This window comes from Triturus cristatus, chromosome 8 (assembly GCF_964204655.1).
Source record: "Triturus cristatus chromosome 8, aTriCri1.1, whole genome shotgun sequence".
Lineage (NCBI taxonomy): Eukaryota > Metazoa > Chordata > Amphibia > Caudata > Salamandridae > Triturus > Triturus cristatus.
This window is the reverse complement of record NC_140591.1, coordinates 109,363,391-109,381,987: the sequence shown is the minus strand read 5'-3', so window position 1 is coordinate 109,381,987 and position 18,597 is coordinate 109,363,391. Positions and strand designations below refer to the sequence as shown.

The 18,597-nt window shown below is 44.2% G+C and overlaps 1 protein-coding gene across 1 annotated transcript in view; it reads left to right on the top strand.

The window, feature by feature from the left end:
* Positions 1-11,194, top strand: part of LOC146801653 (beta-1,4-galactosyltransferase 3-like) — a 745,947-nt gene extending 734,753 nt beyond the window's left edge. Inside the window, exon 7 of the mRNA XM_085621135.1 lies at positions 7,760-11,194. Coding sequence (XP_085477261.1) covers positions 7,760-7,913 — 154 coding nt within the window. The 3' untranslated portion in view covers positions 7,914-11,194. The remainder of the gene's footprint in view (positions 1-7,759) is intronic.
* Positions 11,195-18,597: the final 7,403 nt, after the last annotated feature.

Genomic DNA, 18,597 nt, shown 5'->3' with positions numbered 1-18,597 from the left:
AGCCGCTATTGCTGTATATATGCAGAACAGGGAACACTCCTTGCTCTTCAAGATCCCTATTATTTAGGCTTTCATGGAGGACCTTAAGGATGAAATCCCACCAAGGGAGCCACCTTGCCTAGTATGTAATCTTAGCATCGTCCTCACCAGACTTATTGGACATTCTTTCGAGCCACTGCATGCTAGCCTTTTTCAGTTTCTTTCCTGGAAGTTTGCCATCTTAGTAACCATAACGTCCCTAAGGCATATTAGTGAGTTACAAGGAACTTGCATTACAGACTCTTTTTTTCCCAAGTCCCCAATGACAGGGGTGTCCATATGTCCATAGAACCAACCCCAAGTTCCTGACTAAGGGGTCTTTCCTTTCCACATTAATCAAACTATTGAGCTCCCAGTCTTCTTTTCCCAGCCTAACTTGGCAGTAGAGAGAGCACTTCACACAACCGATGTCAAGTGCACTCTAATGTATTACATAGACCACACCAAGTCTTTCCAAAGAAACCCAACATCTTTCTGTTGCCTTTGCACAGCCTCATAAAGGTCATCCCATATCTAAGGCAAGTACAGCCAGGTGGACCTGTTACCTTAAAGCCAAAAGGACTCTACCCCCAGACCTCACTCCACCTGCAAACAGTGCACCACTATGACATTTCTTGGGAACATGCCCATAGCTGACATCTGTATACCTGCCACATGGTCAACTCCACACACCTTCACAATCAATCAATCAGGGATTTGTAAGCGTGCTACTCACCCGGGAGGGTCTCAAGGTGCTATTGGGGGGGGGAGGGGGGGGTATGCAGTGTTGTTGTGTGGACATTGGTGCAAGGCAACAAGCTAAGTTGGGTCAAACAGTCCTAAGGATGCTGTTTCAGACATCTGCACAATCTACCAGCTAGCCACCCCTTAGGGGGTGGTGCAGCGCATGCAATTGATGCAGACCATGTGTGTATTTATAGCCTCAAATTCTATGAATAATTATAATATTTGTCCTGTAAGACTCTGTTTGTTGTATGTAGTAGAGTGGATTTGCATGCACCCATCCACCCACCTACCCTGAAAGCCAGTGTTTGCTAAAAAATATCTTCAACTTCAATAGTAACTTAATACAGCATGCATGGTAGCCATACTATTCTACTCACTACTCCATGTCTACTCTCATCCACTGTACGGAAAATAGTCTAACAATGGGTCAGTGCTCATCTTAGGCACCACCAGAAGCAACGTTACCAATACCTCGTACCTCAAAATACTTCTTCTAAGAAAAACAAGTTGCAGTAATCAGAGTCCAACACTAGATGGCAGGAGAATGCAGAGCATGTACGTGTACAGCACTATATGTAACAAACGGATGCTTGCAGGGTTGGTGGTAGATTCCTCACTGCCCTACCTCTTCCCTATTCTGTTGAATGGATTCTTTTCACCATCCATGAAAAGATTCCAGATTATAGATCTGCACACTGCAATTTCTAATCAGTTAAAAAAGCTCTGTGCCTGACGGTGAAGATAGTCATGAAAGAAATTGATGTCAGCTTGCAAGGGTGGCACAAACATGTGGGTCTGGCGTCACAAGGTGAATGCGGAGCCACATGACACCACCTATCACGTAGGAGCAATGCAGAGAAAAAGCTCTCGATCCAGTCTGGCTCTTGGGGCTATTCAAAAGATGAGAAATCTGTGGTTAGATAGAGTAGCCATGTGAAAGAGCATTACCGAAGATTGGCTGAGTCGCATGCCTTTGTCTAAGGAGGTAATCGGAGTCAAGGTGAAACACAATGCAAGGGGAATGTAGTTTTGTCAGGAAGAAAGCCTGGCCTACAGAGTTCATGGATCAAAATGTGGTGTTGAGAGTGAGATTTTCTCAGTTAAACCTGCTAAATGTCAAACATTGTGTGCTGTACTCTCAATGTTTGGATATATTCCCTCATTGCAGCAAGGTCTATGATTTGTCACACTGTTCAGTTTAATTTTGCTGACTGTGTTAAAATGTCAGTATCTGTAATAAAGGAAGCATTGTGGACTTCACCCCTAGACGTTCTGTGGCAAACCTGAATAAGAGCATGAGTGAGGCTCTCCACTGGAGAGTCCATAGTATTACAGCAATAAAGGTGCTTCAGTCTACGTTTGTATAGATATGGTGGTAGGCCATGTGGAAACCATTAATTCTAGACTAGTGAATGTGGAACAGGGGCTGACTGTCTCCTTTACGAAGTTGATGAACATGGAGGTGGCTGGTTCCATGCTGCAGACCAAGGGTACAGAAAACCTGGCCATGCCTTACCAACATTTAAATTATGAAATTTCAGCCCCGCGAGAAGGCTGGATGATGCAATTTGGTGCCCAGTGAGACTGAGTGGTGCATAGTCAAGGTGTTCACGTGCTTCTTTAAGATGGACACTACTCAATCTCTTCTGGATGGTGCCGTGATGGAAATGTGTTCAGGAAAGAATGTTGATTCATGACCTATAATTTTGAATGCTGGCACTTCCTGTGTGTTCTGAGGGAGGGTAAAGTCTTATAGCATTTTATAATTTACACACCGAGAATAATCACACTTTCTTAGAACTATGAGTTTCCAATGTAGGAAATTGGAGTATTGGTTGATTGGGTGGGAGCCTACATCAAATAATAATCCTAATCCTTGTCAGGGTTAACGACTAATATCACTAAAATAAACCTGTGCTTAATCCTTTGGTATCTTGGCACAAAGCAGTCATGCTTAACTTAGAGACAATATGTAGAGTATTCATGGCTTACACAAACTGTAACAAAGTGAAAACACAACACAAGAAAAATCCCAAACCAATTTAGAAACTTTGAATCATTTAATAAATAAAATGACTAAAAAATGATAGTGTTATGAATTTTTAAAGTTTACATTAAAAACAGCGGGGGGCGTGGCCAAGCAAGATGGCTGAGCGGACGTGAGCCGCTTCAGCTCCTGACCCCGAGGTTGGCACAAGTCATTTTCTACACTCATAGCGGACCGAGATGCGAATGATCCGACTTCGCACCGCGCCATGCTGATCGGGACCACGATACTGCATTCCAATCCCAGCCAAGAGTCGTGAAGTGGGGACAGCCGCGCGACGGTGCGGAGAGCCGGGAGAGGCCTCAAGATGGCGCGGGGGCACGCGAACTATGGAGCCGCAGGAGCTGTGTGAGCATACATGCCAACATTTCAGAAGAGCAAAGTGGGAGACTCTTTAAAAAAAATAAATCGGGAGAATGGGGCCTTGAATCGGGTTACTGTCATGTATGGGCCTTGGAAGTGTGCTGCTGCAGGCTCGGACATTTGAAACGCAAATGCATGTTTTTTCTTACCTTTCAGAAGCATGTAGCGCAATGGCAGGCAGAGAGAGGGTGATGCAAGTGTTCTGCACTCACTGGCCTGGCAGGTTGCTGGCAGTGCATATACCAACCCCCCCCTCCACCCGTGTGGCAGCCCAGGCACACACACAGCCGCCCTCGAGTACTTCACAGGTCTTTAAAAGACCATTTACTTGCTAACGAGGCTGTGTTGGTTTTTCACCCCTTCTAGAGCCCCTGCATCGCCACTCTGACTATTGCTGGAAGAATTAGCACGTTACACAATACCAAGCCCTGTCTGCTGAAACCCAGAGGAATCGGGTTTTTGCTTGCAGGAATCGGGAGGCAGGGGACTAGCCTTGAAATCGGTAGTCTCCCGCCTGAATCGGGAGGGTTGGCATGTCTGTGTGTGAGTATCTGCGGCACCATGATTCCTCCCACCTGTGGCGCAAAAGAAGATGCGCGGCTCCTGTACCACCAGCGGCGGCATAGGAAGAGCTGTATGCAGGATAGCATGCGGCGCCCGGTGAAGGGCCGGTGCGGCTTGGAGCATTTTGCCACAGGGAACCATGACGATGGACTACAACATGCTGGCAGCCTTACTGGCGCATTACGGGGCACACCGAACAGAACAGAGGCAGTGGCAGCTGGAGTGTGACGGATGGCAGCGAAGGGACCCACCTGTGGGGTTAGTCTCCTATTTTTCTTCGAATCGCAGCGGGAAGAGGGCCCAGAGGGAGACGGTGCAGAAAGGCCTCAAGATGGCGCCCAAATAGTGACGATCCCCGAGGAGGGGCTCCTGTATGCACTCAGCGGCGTTTAAGGGGGACCGGTAAGCGGGATTCTTTCTCTGTGTCCTGGGGATTCTAAAGTGAGGAGCAGAGGCAGGTTGCCCCCAATCAACTGACTTGGCAGACCACACAGTGCCTGACCCTAAGATGTCTCCCAGAGTTTGAAGCTCAGCAAAGGCCAAACCACATCACAGACATTTTGACAAGCTAACATATCAGTGCCACCACACCGAGGGACTAACCCCGCCCTGAATCAACATTGCACATCTCTTTGCCCCTATGCCGCCAAAAAAGGCGACGCAATTAAAAACAGCACATGAAAGCACAAAGCCCCAACCGATGTTATCTGGTTGCTCTAGACAGGTCCAAAGTCAAAAGTTAAGGCCGCAATGCATAGCAGGTCGAATATAGGGACTAGGTTCATCACGGAGAAAAGCTTACCTTCATACTCAGAAACTTATATGGATAAAAAGTAGTCGTCGACTAGCTATCGGTGGGGCAAACTGAGTCTAAAGCAGGGCTTGACGGCGATTGTTTGCTGGAAAGCGGGTCCCAATGCTCTCATTGATGAAAGTGGGAAAGCTTTGAGTGGCCAAAGTCTGTGCCCAGAAATCTTGGCGTCGGTCCCGATGAAGCCCTCTACATTCAGACGTAGAAACTTTTCTGGAAGTCTGATCTCCTTCAGTGGGGCAAACCAGCAAGCTAAGGTTGACTGACGATTTGATGGCTGTGGCATTGATGGTGACCCTCATCTCCAACAATTCTTCAGGGAGAAAGTTGGTAAAAAAGTTTCCAAGTATTAGATTTTGCAGTGTGGACGGGAGGAATACACTCTTAACACCAGCCGAGGATCCAGGACCTGGGGGGCATCATTTGTTGGTTAGGACTCACTCCAACGGAAGCCAGCAGTAAGTCCCAGGGCAGGTTCAGTTGGTGCTGGTCAGCTGGGCGGGTGCTGGGAGAGAGGCCTCAGGAAGCTTGTGTACCTGTAGCTCAAACAGGAGGACATTCAGCTGACCCTTGGAGTCAAGTGTGGTGTCTGGGTTCAAGGAAAATATGTCCAGTCTTCCTTCAGGTTCTTCAGACAGCATAGCAATTATTCTTCAGATTCTATTGAGATCTAGGAGTTCTCTAAGGGGGATAATAGAGATGCCACATTTCTGCCCAGTGCCAGCCTGCGGATAGGTGAAACTTGTGACCTCCCCTTCCAGCTCTAGTCACGCCAGGGGTACCGACGGACAGAGCGGTGCCTCACTTACTGAGCGGATGCCAGGTGAGGTGAGGAGCACACCCGCATAAAGCCGAGCTTGCATCCTAAACTCTTGTGACAGTCAACACTACCTTACACGCACAGGAGCGTACAGGTGGTATTGAACCAACTGTTTGATGTTTGTGATCTTACTTATTTTGTACACACAGCACACCATTTGCAATAGCAATTTCTTTCTAAAGGTCCTGATGAAAGCCAGGATCATAGTATCCTCTGGCTGAAACATGTAGACCTGCCATCCTTGTGGACTTTTTTACAGTTATTTGTTTAACACTGTATATGCACTGTTTTTAGGTTTGACACTAGGATAGCGCCTATAAAAATTTTTGAGTATCCTGGTAGCCAATTTTAAAATCACTTTTTTTCATAAACATGCACTGCAACCATCACCCCAAAACAAGAATTTGAGGCAACTCATCTAGGGACTATTGCAGTTTCCATCTTATGCGACTACCTTCGACATCTGTTAGCTCCCTTCAATATTTGAGAAGGTTGCAACGTTCAGATGCACTAGGGTTTGTAACCCAGTGGAATCCCAAATGATGAAGCATGCCACTTTGGTGGGTGATGGGATTCTATCCTTTCTATAAGGATTCCCCTAATCCACTCAGTTTAACTAGCTGTTGTTAGAGTTAATCATCATTTTTTCAGACCGACAATTTTTCTTGTTTGTTGAAACTTGTGGCTCCCCTAACCAATGGGGTAAAAATTCCCCTTAGTGACTTCCCACGTTTGCAGCACTCCCTATGTGTTTTACTATAAACTATCCCACAGTGGTCCTCCCTACCTAAATCCAAAATGGAAGAACCTTTCTTCCCCTGGTCAGAGCTCCCTATGCCCACCCAGGGTGTGGCTACGATAATGGCCTCCCTTGTCGTCACTCCAAACCAGCACTCAGTCAGCTCCCCCTTCCACTGTGATTAGGGCCAAGCTGACTAGCAAGCCAAAAGGAAGGCAGGCCTGAGTGTGAGCTGCATCTGCCAGTGACAGGGTAGACATCCTTCGAATCTCATGAAGGGGCTGGGCACAGCACTCATTCAATCCTGCTCAAGGAAGGAAAACACCTCCCCATACCCAAGCACTTTGTCTATTGTCTGGGAGCAATCCACATCTCACCACAGGGGAGCCGTAAACAGTCAGGGTACACTGGCAGAAGGCTCATTTTGGTTTAGGCAGGAAAATGGCAAATTTCTGAAAGTGTGACTTTCAAAATAGCACACGACTGGACCATTACGTTGTTTTGAATAACTATTAAAATGATCCTTGACTAATTTATGTAGTTACTCCCAAACTGAATTTAGCACTTATTAAATATGTAAACTAAATTTAACCTATGGGAGAACCAGGCTTGCCACCTTGAGAACAGACTTACAAGGTTTTTGACTGTAAACGCATATTAAATATGCATGCCCTACTATTTAAATATCACGCACCATACCCTGTGGGCATTTAGGGCCTACCTTAGGGGTGACAAACCCTTTATAAAGGAAGGTTTAGCTCTGGCAAAATGTTTATTTTGCCAGGTAGAAATGTCCGTTTAAAACTGCACACCCAGGCTGCATTCACAGGCCTGGCTGCAGCCCACAGGTAGAATTAATTTTCCGGTCCTGGGTACATGTAGTATTAGGGGCTTATGAGTAAATTAAATGTGCAGATTGGGTACATGCTAATTTTACTATGTTTAAATGGAAGAACACAAGCACTGTACCACTGATTAACAGGAGTAATGTGTGCAGAGTCCAATGGTCAACAAAACGGTTTCAGCTAAGAAGGCAAAAATATGATGGAAAAGCAACCAAGAGATCGTAATTTCCAACAGAAGTATATATTTTTGAAAAATGTCTTCAAGATGTCAGTGACAGACACTTAGTAACTGCAGAACAGTATTTATGATTCTAGCCAGGCCTGTAAATTGCGCACTATCACGATTCAATCTGTCTAGTCTGTGCTGTTTTAGCTGATGATAAGCTATATGAAGTGGCCTAATGAGGAAAGGAAGAGATTCCTACTTCTTCCTTTCAACACAAAGGTTAGGGCCGAGGAGAAATTTGGAGATTCCAACAAGGCTGTTGGACAGACTTATGTAAAACTGTGAGATGATGCTAACAGGGCAGTTGGTCTCCGCTTTGCTCAAAGCAATGGGCAGCAGGTAGGATTGTTATAAAAGAAACCTGTAAGGGGTGGTGTGTTTTTATCACATTAACTATGAGACTCCAATTTTGTTGCATTTAAAAAAAAAACATGTCCTGTTTGTATGTTATAAGTAATTTGTATTTGGAAACCAAGAGCTGTCCAAAAGCACACCAAGCCACATTTAGCCAAATTGTCTTGTTTTACTGCATACTAACTTTATTTTACAATAAGTTAACTATAGGAATGTTTCTTTCAGATATGATATGTTGAGACTGACCAGACAAACATGGACAGAAGAAGGGATGAACTCTGTCGAATTTAAAATAATATCAAAAAAAGGGACAAGGCTTTTTACCAACATCACAGTGGACATCGGTTTTGGCCCAACAAGGATGCCAGAAAAACAGTAACTTGTACAAAATGTTCCACCATTGCGGACTCCTGTGCTTTCATACCCAAACACTGAGCTAATTGGAATGAACTGTGAACAGTCACCGCTGCAGTGTTTGGCCTTTCTGCAAAGGATGTTATTCAAGTTGGGTGAAAATTCTGGAAACCAGAATAAGAAAATGAAATGCGTGTTCTACACTTTGACTACTAACATACACTGTATTTACAACTTGTGATGGCTCCACATACTACTGTGTTGACTTGGCCTCATGAATGTGAGTAGACCACTTCAACCTAATGTATGTAACTTCACACAGGTGTCCATTTTGCTGTTGGTGCTTTAATTCTTAGCTTGCACTTTTTGTGAAGTCACATGCCATTGATGAACCTAGGTGATGGAAAGTAATCCGTGGACAGTAGCTTTCTTGGTAGCGGTCATATGTTTTAATCTAAATACACAGTATTGCAATCAGTAGCATATTGTGACTGTAGTTTGCGGTTGTTGATTATATTGTGATTTTATTGTCTCTCTGTAGCACGTGTCTTTATCTGTTTGAGTTTAAAATTAACTAAGCCAAAGCTCTCATAAGGAGAACAAACATAACTTCTATTGGAAACTAAACTCCAGTGGTGTCAACAGAAGGCAGCATTTTGTGACCCACTCTCTCTCCCTGCTCCACACTGAACCATCTAAAATGCCTCCCTTGTAAATTGACCTCTCTTTTCATCCAAACATGAGCACTCAGTGAAGGTGCCCCAACGACAAGCTTAAATGTACGTCCTGTCTCAGTTACCGAGCCATTCTGTTTTAGAAGTGCAGCTGATAAAATGAACGCAACCAAAAAGTAACGCTTACAAACACTTCCCAAAGCCATAGCTTGTATACAAACAGGAGTGGGCGTAGGTTGGTGGGAAGTATCAATGTTGTTGCTTCAACCTCACTATCACCCCACCATACCATTTATTAATCACGAGGTGAGGAATATTCGAACACCGACTGTTGCAGCAGTTGCCTAAATTAGGTCCAGCATAGGAAGATGTAACGCCAGTACCCAACAAATAGAAGAGATGAAGTGTTGGTTATGCACAGTGTCAGTAGTTGCATTTACATCCAGTGCAGTATTTCAATTTGTGTTCTCTGGTGCAGGAAGATCAGACTCTTATTAGGTGGGAATAATTTGTGCCATGCACATGAACCATTGCTTTTCTTTGATACCTGCCCTACCAGTCGTTATACCCTCAATTTACTAGTTCTTAAAGATTCAGTTCCAAGTTTACCATAGTTATTTCAGATTTTTTTAATATGAAAAGGACCCTTGACTTCCATCATTTTACTTTGCAAAACTTTACATTGCATGTTGTTTGATTTTATTTGCTTGATCTCCTAAGTAGCAGTATGGTTTTTAGTTGGGTAATTGTGTTTTGCCCTAGAAATCCCATGAAGCACATTTTAGATAACAAGTACAATATACAGTTTTTCACAGTTTTTATGTTTCTTAGTTGAACCAATAGTGTCAGCTTTCTTAGTCATAGAGTTCCATAGAGTATCTCCATAGTTGTGTAGAGTTTTTTTTATACATAATTAGGAGTTTACATGGCCCTGGCTACAAGTCCCTGTACTGGTGCATACACCAATAACTGGCCATTCCATAGCAGCACCCATTTTACAGCCGTCGTTCTGATGCCATTAATAAAACATGCTCCCCGCTGGCTTTTACCCGTGCATGTAAATGTAGTAGGCTGGAGCTGTGATAACCCTATGGTTTAAAAAGTATGTTGCAAAATATTCTATGTACGGTTTGTGAACACTTGCTTTTTAAACTACAGTATGCAATTTGCATTATAAAGGCCAGGTATATGTACCTTTTACTAATGACATCAGACTAGAGAGGGCATAGCCAGGCTTTAGGCTGTAATATCATCCCGAAAGTGTTAATATGCGTGTAACCACAGCATCACAAAAAGGTTAGAGTCATTGAACTATATTTAAAATTGCAGAATTTGGTCATCGGGCAAATGTACACTTAACAGCTCAAAATGGCACTTCATTTGAGAGGTGTCTTTTTGATAAATCATATTAGCATATCCCGATTTATATCAGAAACGTCATTCCCTCCTTTTTTTCATTTGGAAAAATGTGTCCAGTTTGAAAAAAAGTTTTTGGGCATGACAATCTGAAAGGTTTCCCCTTTTGTACAAATGACAAGTGAGTGATGAGCTTTAATATAGGTTTTTATTCTCTATCTCCGAAAACAGGATAAAATAAATTGAGGTATCATTTGGGTGTGCTAGTGTTTTGTACGGTTTTGGTTGCATTATGTGGTAGATTATTTGAAAACAAGCCTGACAGCATTAAACATGAACCTGTGCTAACACATGTTAATAGATCAGTTGCACAACCATTTGCTGTTGTCCATTTGTATGAAGGCTGACATTGCCAGTGTAAATAAGTTCTTCTGGAGCATCCAAAACCACACAGCACCTCCTCACTACTATGCCTCTTTGACGCTTTGACTTAGACATGCCGTTTTTTTTATCACAAATACGCTCTCTCATTTTTTCTAATGATAATTTCTATTTAGAGTTTGTTCAAAATGCCTTCTGCAACACCATTATGTTATCATTGCACACTACATGCAATAATAAGATAATGATGTTGGAGAAAACTTTTTGCTTATTTTTTTTTTTTAATGCCTGATCCATTGTTGTGGCTGGCAAAGATGGATTGCTTAAAGTCGGCAAATTATAACTAAATGGTTGGCACTGGGATTTTTTCAATTAGAGTTCAATCTACCACTACAAACACTTTCTTGAACCTTCCCATTGCCAACCCCATTCTCCTGCCCCTTTACGTGTAGGCTCTCCTGCCTTCCAATGCTTTTATATGTAAGAGGATGCAGCAAATACTGGTTTTTAATTCCCTGTACAGTAAAAAAGCATACATTTGGAAACGAATTGAAAAGGTTTCCATATGTATGTTTTAAAAACTCCCAAAGAAACTTTGCTTCAGTTATGCCTGCTATTTGAACCAGGATGTGTTTTGAAGACAGTCAAAGGATAGCCTTAAAGATATTTTTAAACTGCAGTATGAGGTCCCCGACAAGCGTAGCAGGTGTATGTTTTTGGTATTGCCTTACTTCCAGGTGCCTTTATCCTCTGTGTATTCGATTTGAACCAAATCCAGTGTTTCATGTTTTTGTTGTATATTCTAAATTTAGTGAAAATATTTGAGTGTTTAGTTTTGACATTTTTGATGACCATTGTCAGTAAAATAAAGTACTTGTTGATATTTTTCGAAAAACTGTTTCAGCTTGTTTGTTCATTTGCCTTCTGTCTTCCATCATTTCTTAATTTGATATGTATTTCTGTTGCTTCACATCACAAACGGAGATACTGTACCTAGCTTACAACAAACAGTACAAAGAAACTAGTTGAAAGAGATATCAGAATCCCGTATTTAGGATTAAAGGTTGTGGCATGCGTTAGTATACAGGGCATGCTCTTGATATACTCTTTAGTGGTGTCTGGTGCTGAAGACAGTGGAGATGGACATGGCCAAGGGTTGATTGAAGACTACTTTGTAGTTGGTCAATAAAGAGGTAAAGCAGTGTGATTCTATATTGAGGCCACGGGTGGGGGGTGAGCAATGTTGCCCCAGGAGTGGCAGTAAGGCAGTTTGGCAGTTTTAGATCTTTGGTCAAATAGAAATGATAAAGGTCAAAAATAAGGTTGGGAGTAGTAGCAAAACCACAGGCAGATCTAAACAACTCTAGAATTAAGTTTTTATTAGAAACATGGGGTACATTGAGGCCCAGCTTGATAAGAGTGTTGTTTTAGGTGGAGGGGGATTATCGAAGCTTGAACAGAATGTGGATGTCAAAGCTGAGAACTTTTTCTCAGGATTTGAATGAGTAAGACAAAGGCCAAGAAGCGGGGGTTAGGAGCAGTCCAGCTTACTTCAATGAGTCGACATAATGAAGGTGGAGCGTTTATTTCTCTTCCAGGGGATACTCATCAATATTCATAAGCACTGAATCATCCCCGCCCACGTGCAGGATCCCGGAGCATATATAAAAATACATATATATGTGTATATTTAGACAAACAAGTACAGAGTACTTTCAAAATATACATATATACATGTATACATACTTAAATATGCAGCCTAGTGTATTTCCAATAGGCTAATATGCCAAAATTACATGGATTTTTTAGAAAATGAAAATAATCTCTAATATGAACACTGCAACAGAGTACATATACTGTAATAGTGTTCCAACTCAGCCCTTTATTTTCATGAAAAAGGCAAGTAATAGCAGGCAATTAGCTCATAGGCTGCATAACAGAAAAAAAGTCACAGTAATAAAAACACTGGCACCCTGCCTTGAAGGATTCCAAGAACCTGGACACCGTGCCTTTAATAACCTCCAGGAGCCCCCTGCTCCCATCATGCACCACAGGTGACAGTTAGGTTTTTTACGGTGTACAAACATAGAGGAATCATGGCAGGAAAATTGAAACAATACTATACTGTCAATACTCGTCCGGGGAGGAGGGAGGGTTGCTTATGACTTTGATGAGTATACCCCTGGAAGAGAACTAGGATTACAGGTAAGTAACTTATGCTTCTCTTCCAGGGGATACTCATTAATAGTCATAAGCACTGAATAGAATAGAAAGCCCATAACCATTTCACTACGGACGAGTAGCAGCATAAGTACATCAAACTTCAACATTTTACAGATGAGATCACCCAAACAGATTGTCAAAAACTGCCCAAACTGAGCATCCGCCTGAGTATCAGTCTAAACAATAATGGCGAGTGAAAGTGTGCACTGATCGCCACGTGGCTGCTTTACAAATTTCTGCAACAGGTACATTCCTGAAGAGAGCCGTGGTAGAGGCTTTTCCTCTGGTATATTGGGCCTTAGGTTTGCCCTGAAGGGTTTTGTTGGCCAGTTGGTATCAGAAGGATATACAAGAGACAATCCACCTAGAAGTAGATCTTTTTGGAAGCCGCAGAACCAGCATTTATGGAACCATAGTTTACAAACAGCCGGTCTGATTTTCTCAAGCCCTTTGTTTTGTCCAGATAGAACTTTAGAACCTTCTTAAGGTCCAGAGAATGAAGGGACCTCTCGGGAGGAGTTGAGGGAATGGGAAAAAATGTGGGTAGAGTGATGATCTGATTAATATGGAAATCCGAAACCACCTTAGGCAGAAAAGTCGGATTGGTTCTTAACACCACTCTGTTTGCATGAAAAACAGTAGAAGGTTCTTTACGACACAAGGCCTGGATCTCTCTGACCCTGCGTGCAGAGGTGATGGCGACTAGGAAAGCAGCTTTCCATGACAAGTGCTGTAGAGAAGCCTTGTGAATAGGCTCAAATGGAGCACCCATCAATTTAGCCAGAACTATGTTAAGCTCCCAAGTTGGAGCTGGAAACCTAATCGGTGGGTAAACCTTTTTTATCCCCTCAAGAAAATCTTTGACTACATGGATTTGGAAAAAGGAGAGACTTTCTATAAGCAGTAATAGCTGCTAAATGAACCTTTATGGAGGTGAACTGCAGGCCAGATTCGGCCAAATGTAGCAAAGACGGCAAGATCACCTGCTCTTGCCCCCGGACTGGATCATGACCATTGTTTATGCACCATAAATAAAAACGCTTCCACTTGAAAGCGTAGGATTTCCTGATGGAAGGTCTCTTGGCTTCCTTGAGAATGTTCATATAGTCCGAAGGCAAGTCTAAATGTCTGTATTGAAGGACTTCAGGAACCATGCATTTAATCTCAGGGATGAGAGATTGGGATGAAACACCTTCCCCTTGTTCTTGGACAGCAAGTCTGGGCAGCATGGTAACCTCCTGTGTGGAACCTCTGACAGCTGAAGAAGGTCTGGGTACCACCACTGACAAGGCCACTCCGGAGCTATCAGGATCCTTCTGGTGTTGGTCCTGTAGAATTTGTTGATCACTGTATGAATCAACAGAATTGGTGGAAAGGCGTACAGTAATGTCTGAGACCATTTTATCAAAAGGGCATTGCCCCGTGAACCTGGTTGGTGAAACCTGGATGCTTAGACGGGGCATTTGGTGTTTTCCGCGTCTGCAAACAGATCGATGTCTGGCACTCCCCGTTGTTGGAAGATGTCCTGCGTGACCTCGTCGCTGAGCATCCAGTCATGAGCTTCGACGAAATCCCGGCTTAGAGCATCTGCCTGGACGTTTTGAGTTCCTGGAAGGTGAATGGCCACTATGATTCGATTTCTTGCTAGAGGTCTCATCCTGTTTGTTCAAATAATACATTGTGTTGGTGTTGTCTGTTTGAACCAACAGGGAGCTGGACTGGAGAGAAGGAATCAGTGACTTGGGAGCTAGATGAACAGCTCTTAGCTCCAACAGGTTGATGTGATATCCTTGCTCTGCCTCTGACCAAAGGCCTTGCACTTCAAGAGGGCCCATACGAGCTCCCAGCCCTGAAGGGAAGCATCCGTGACGATTGAGCAGGAGGGTCGGGTGAAATGGAACTCCTTTCAGGAGGTGAGAACGCTTCATCCACCATCTGATGGAATCCTTGGCTGATTGGGAGAGAGACACACGGTCTTCCCAGAGACCCGATGTCTGCATCCACTGGTCCTCCAGAGATTGCTGCAGAGGACGCATGTTCAATCTGGCGTTCAGTACGATGAAGATGCATGACTCCATTGCCCTCAGAAGCGATGAAACTGGTCTGGCTGTGGGGTATTGAGAGATGAGGAGATTGCGACATTTCTCTTTGATAGAGGATAACCTCTCCTCCGAAGGTCACACTTTTGCCTTTACGGTATCCAATGACGCACCCAGGTAGTGGATTTTCTGGGTTGGATTGAAGATCGACGTTTTGAAGTTGACCTATAGGCCCAATTTGTCCAGTAAATGGATACAGTATGATAGATGACTTTGAAGCAGAGAGGGTGACGAGCTCTTCAGGAGCCAGTCGTCCAGATAAGGGTACATGAATATCCTTCGTTTGCGGATAAGTACTGCCACCACTGCCATGCATTTAGAAAAAGTCCGGGGGGCTGATTTGAGCACAAACGGGAGAACCTGGAATTGGAAATGCTGGTGAGCCACTTGAAAACGCAGAAACTTTTGATGTTTCTTGGACACCGGAACATGGAAGTAGGCGTCCTTCAAGTCTATAGCACACATTCAATCTCCTTAATGTAGGTGAGGGAAGATTTGGTGCAGGGCTAGCATTCGAAATTTCTCTTTGCGGATGAATCTGTTCAATAATCTCAAGTCGAGTATTGGTCTGTATTCTCTGGTGGAAGCCCTTTTCTGCACCAGAAAATAACCAGAATATATACCTTGCCCTTGATGTTGAAAATGAATGGTTTCTGTGGCATTTTTTAGTAGAAGACTGTTCAACTCCACCTGCAACAAGAGGTGGTTTTGAAAGCATTTGCCTCGTGGAGGAACTGGTGGAGGTGGGGATATGAATCTGAGCAAATAGCTATTCTGCCCAATACTCAGAACCCACTTGTTTGTGATCGTCTTCCACTCTGCCAGGTGAAACGAGATACTGCCTCCCACCGGAGTGACTAGCGGGCATGGAGGAAGCCATTGCTCATTGTTTTGCTGGTGGCTTTTATGTGGACACCGGCTGTCTTGTAGGTCTCCTCTAATGGTAGTGTGACCTGGGCTGATGTTGCTGCTGGGTAGACCACCAAGGGGTTTGAACCCTCTGCTGAAAGGAACGCCAGTCATAGGGACGGAACCTTCTTCGGAATTCCTTCCGCTTCTCTAAGCCAACGGCTTTAACCGTGTCCAGCTCTGTCTTCATTTTGGACATTTCATCGTCTGCATGAGATCCGAACAGCGAGGAGCCATTAAACGGAAGATTCACAATCCTGCCAGTGAGACGCAACCAGGCTGAGCGCCTCAAACAGATGCCGTGGGAATATCCGTGGGCACCTATATAGGATGAATCTGCCGCTGCACTAATCACCTGATTCGCTACCAAGCCACCTTCTTGCAGGATTTCCTGGAAGTCATGTTGATCTTCCTTTGGTAGTTTCTCAGTGAATCGTAACCAGGAGTCCCAGAGTGATCTGTCGTACCTTCCCAAGAGAGCGGAAGCGCTGGCCAACTTCAACACTGCCGCCAAAGTGTTACACATTTTCTTAGCCAGAGAATCCATGTTTTTACTTTCCTTCTCTGGGGGAACTGAAGAAGAGGACGTAGAAGAATGTGCCTTCCTGGCCGAAGCCACAATGGCAGAGTCCGGAGGAGGGTCCGATCGTAGGAAAAGTGGATCTTGATCTGGTGCTTTGTATTTCTTGGAAATACAAGAGGGCACTGAACCCACTGTTGCAGGAGTGAGAAAAGTCTGCATTGCTCTTTCTAAAAGACGTGGGACTAAGGGTAACAGAGGTCTTGCAGATGATCTATGATGCAATTTCTCAAAAATGACAGATGTAGAGGCTGTCGGAGCAGACATACTAATGTTCAGCTTGGTGGCACCTCTGCATAGGACCTCATTAAAAGTCCCTATGTCGTGGATCGGGGAAACTCTGGATTGTGGCGTTGCAGACAGAGTTGGAGAATAGTCTCTTATAGACGACCTTGTAGAAGTGGACAAAGATGGTGACCTTTATCTCTTCATTTTCGGGGTAGGAGAGTGACGAGTACGTGATCGCTCCCGAGAACATGAGCGAAGGACTGATGGAGACCTAGCCCTTCTCGGGGTCCTCCTTCTTGTAAAAGCAGTAGGAGGAGGTCCACCAGTGACTCTGGAGGGAGAGTATGTTCTTGAGAAATCCGAGCCCGGACTTCTCTGACCTGTTTCAGCACCGAGACCCTTCCAGTGTCGTACGCTTTGCACCCATCTTGGAGAAAGATTGACAGGAGGTGTCTTTTCACCTTGAACCGGAGATCCCTCCGCTGTAACGTGGATGATATGAATGCCAGGGGATGATGAGGCTTCCCTCAGCGTCGAATGCATCCTCGATGTCGATCGTGGTCCTTCTGGCACTTTTTCTGAAGCCACAGCAGGCTCTTTGTCTCTCGACGTTGAGCGATGCCTCGCCGACGACACCGGTTGTGCCGCCTTCAACGTCGACTGCCCCTGCGTTGAGATGCTTGAAGATTCTTGCCTCCGCGATGGAGTCCTCGACGTCGGTCTTCTCGACGTCGACTGTCCTCGGGACCGGGAATGCGTCTTCGACATCGACCGTCTTTGGGACTGGGAATGCGTCTTAGACGTCAACCGTCTATGGTCTTTCTCTGACGTCGACTTCTGCTTGCCAGCGATGGTGATTTTGATGCTGTCAGTCTACAGGGTCGCGGCAGAGTCTTCGCCGCCGTACCTCTCGACGCTGACCTTTGTGAGGGTGGCAGAGATCTAGACGATGACAAGTGCCTCGACGTTGACGGGTGCTTCACCATCGACGAAGGTTGTTCGTGACCAGCATACTTCGAGCCCGAAGTAGCTTGCCTTGATGTCGACTTACTTCTGGACGGCGGAGGCTCTTGCCGTCTCACCGGCAGTCTGTCCCTCGACGGTGACGTATGCCCTGCCTGCTTTCTCGACGGCGAACATTCAGGGAGCTGCTTCTTTTTTTTACGCTGGAGAGGCAGATTGTCACAGTTTTCTGTGTTTTTCCTGAGAGGAGAGCTCTTTGTAAGCAGGAGTGCTCCCAACTCCACTTTTGGAATCACTCTTTCCTCCCTCCAGCAAGGCATGAAGTTTAATTTTCTCCCCGTCACGGAGAGTCCTTTTGGAGAAATGTTGGCAATATTAACATTTCTCAGGGTTGTGTGAAGATGGTAAACACATGATGCACACTGAGTGTGGGTCCGATTTTGCCATCTTCTTCCCACAGGAAGGACATTTATTGAATAAAGCTGGCATTACTGACAGAACAAAGTTGTTAATTAGTCAGAAAAACACTGTAAACAGCTACCAGCAGTCACAAATGTCGAATGTAAGAAGAAAAAAATCAGTTTCTGACTAGAAAAAGCCCAATAAAGATGAACTCAAGCTCCAGGATTCTCACAGAAGGAGCTGGAAGAAAAACACTGACCTAACTGTCACCTGTGGTGCATGATGGGAGCAGAGGGCTCCTGGAAGTCTTAAAGGCACGGTGTCCAGGTTCTTGGAATCCTTAAAGGCAGGGTGCCAGTGTTTTTATTACTGTGGTGTTTTTTTCTGTTATGCAGCCTATGAGCTAATTGCCTGCTATTACTTGCCTTTTTTCTGAAAATAAAGGGCTGTGTTGGAACACTATTACAGTAAATGTACGCTGTTGCAGTGTTTATATTTGAGATTTTCTTTTTCTAAAAAATCCATGTAATTTTTGCATATTAGCCTATTGGAAGTACATTAGGTTGCATATTTATGTATGTACACATGTATATATGTAGGTTTTGGAAGTACTCTCTACTTGTTTGTCTAAACATACACATATATATCTGTATTTTTATATATGCTCCGGGATCCCATCACGTGGGCGGGGATTATGCAGTGCTTATGGCTTTGATGAGTATACCCCTGGAAGAGAACTTGGATTACAGGTAAGTAACTTATCCTTCTGTCATGAGAATGTATGAAGAGGGTCCTCTGTATTCAAGCTGGAAAAAGCTGTAGAATTTTGTACCATGAAACATGTTGAAAATGTGTCAAAAATATTTATATTATCTACTGGCGGTCACCAGTAGA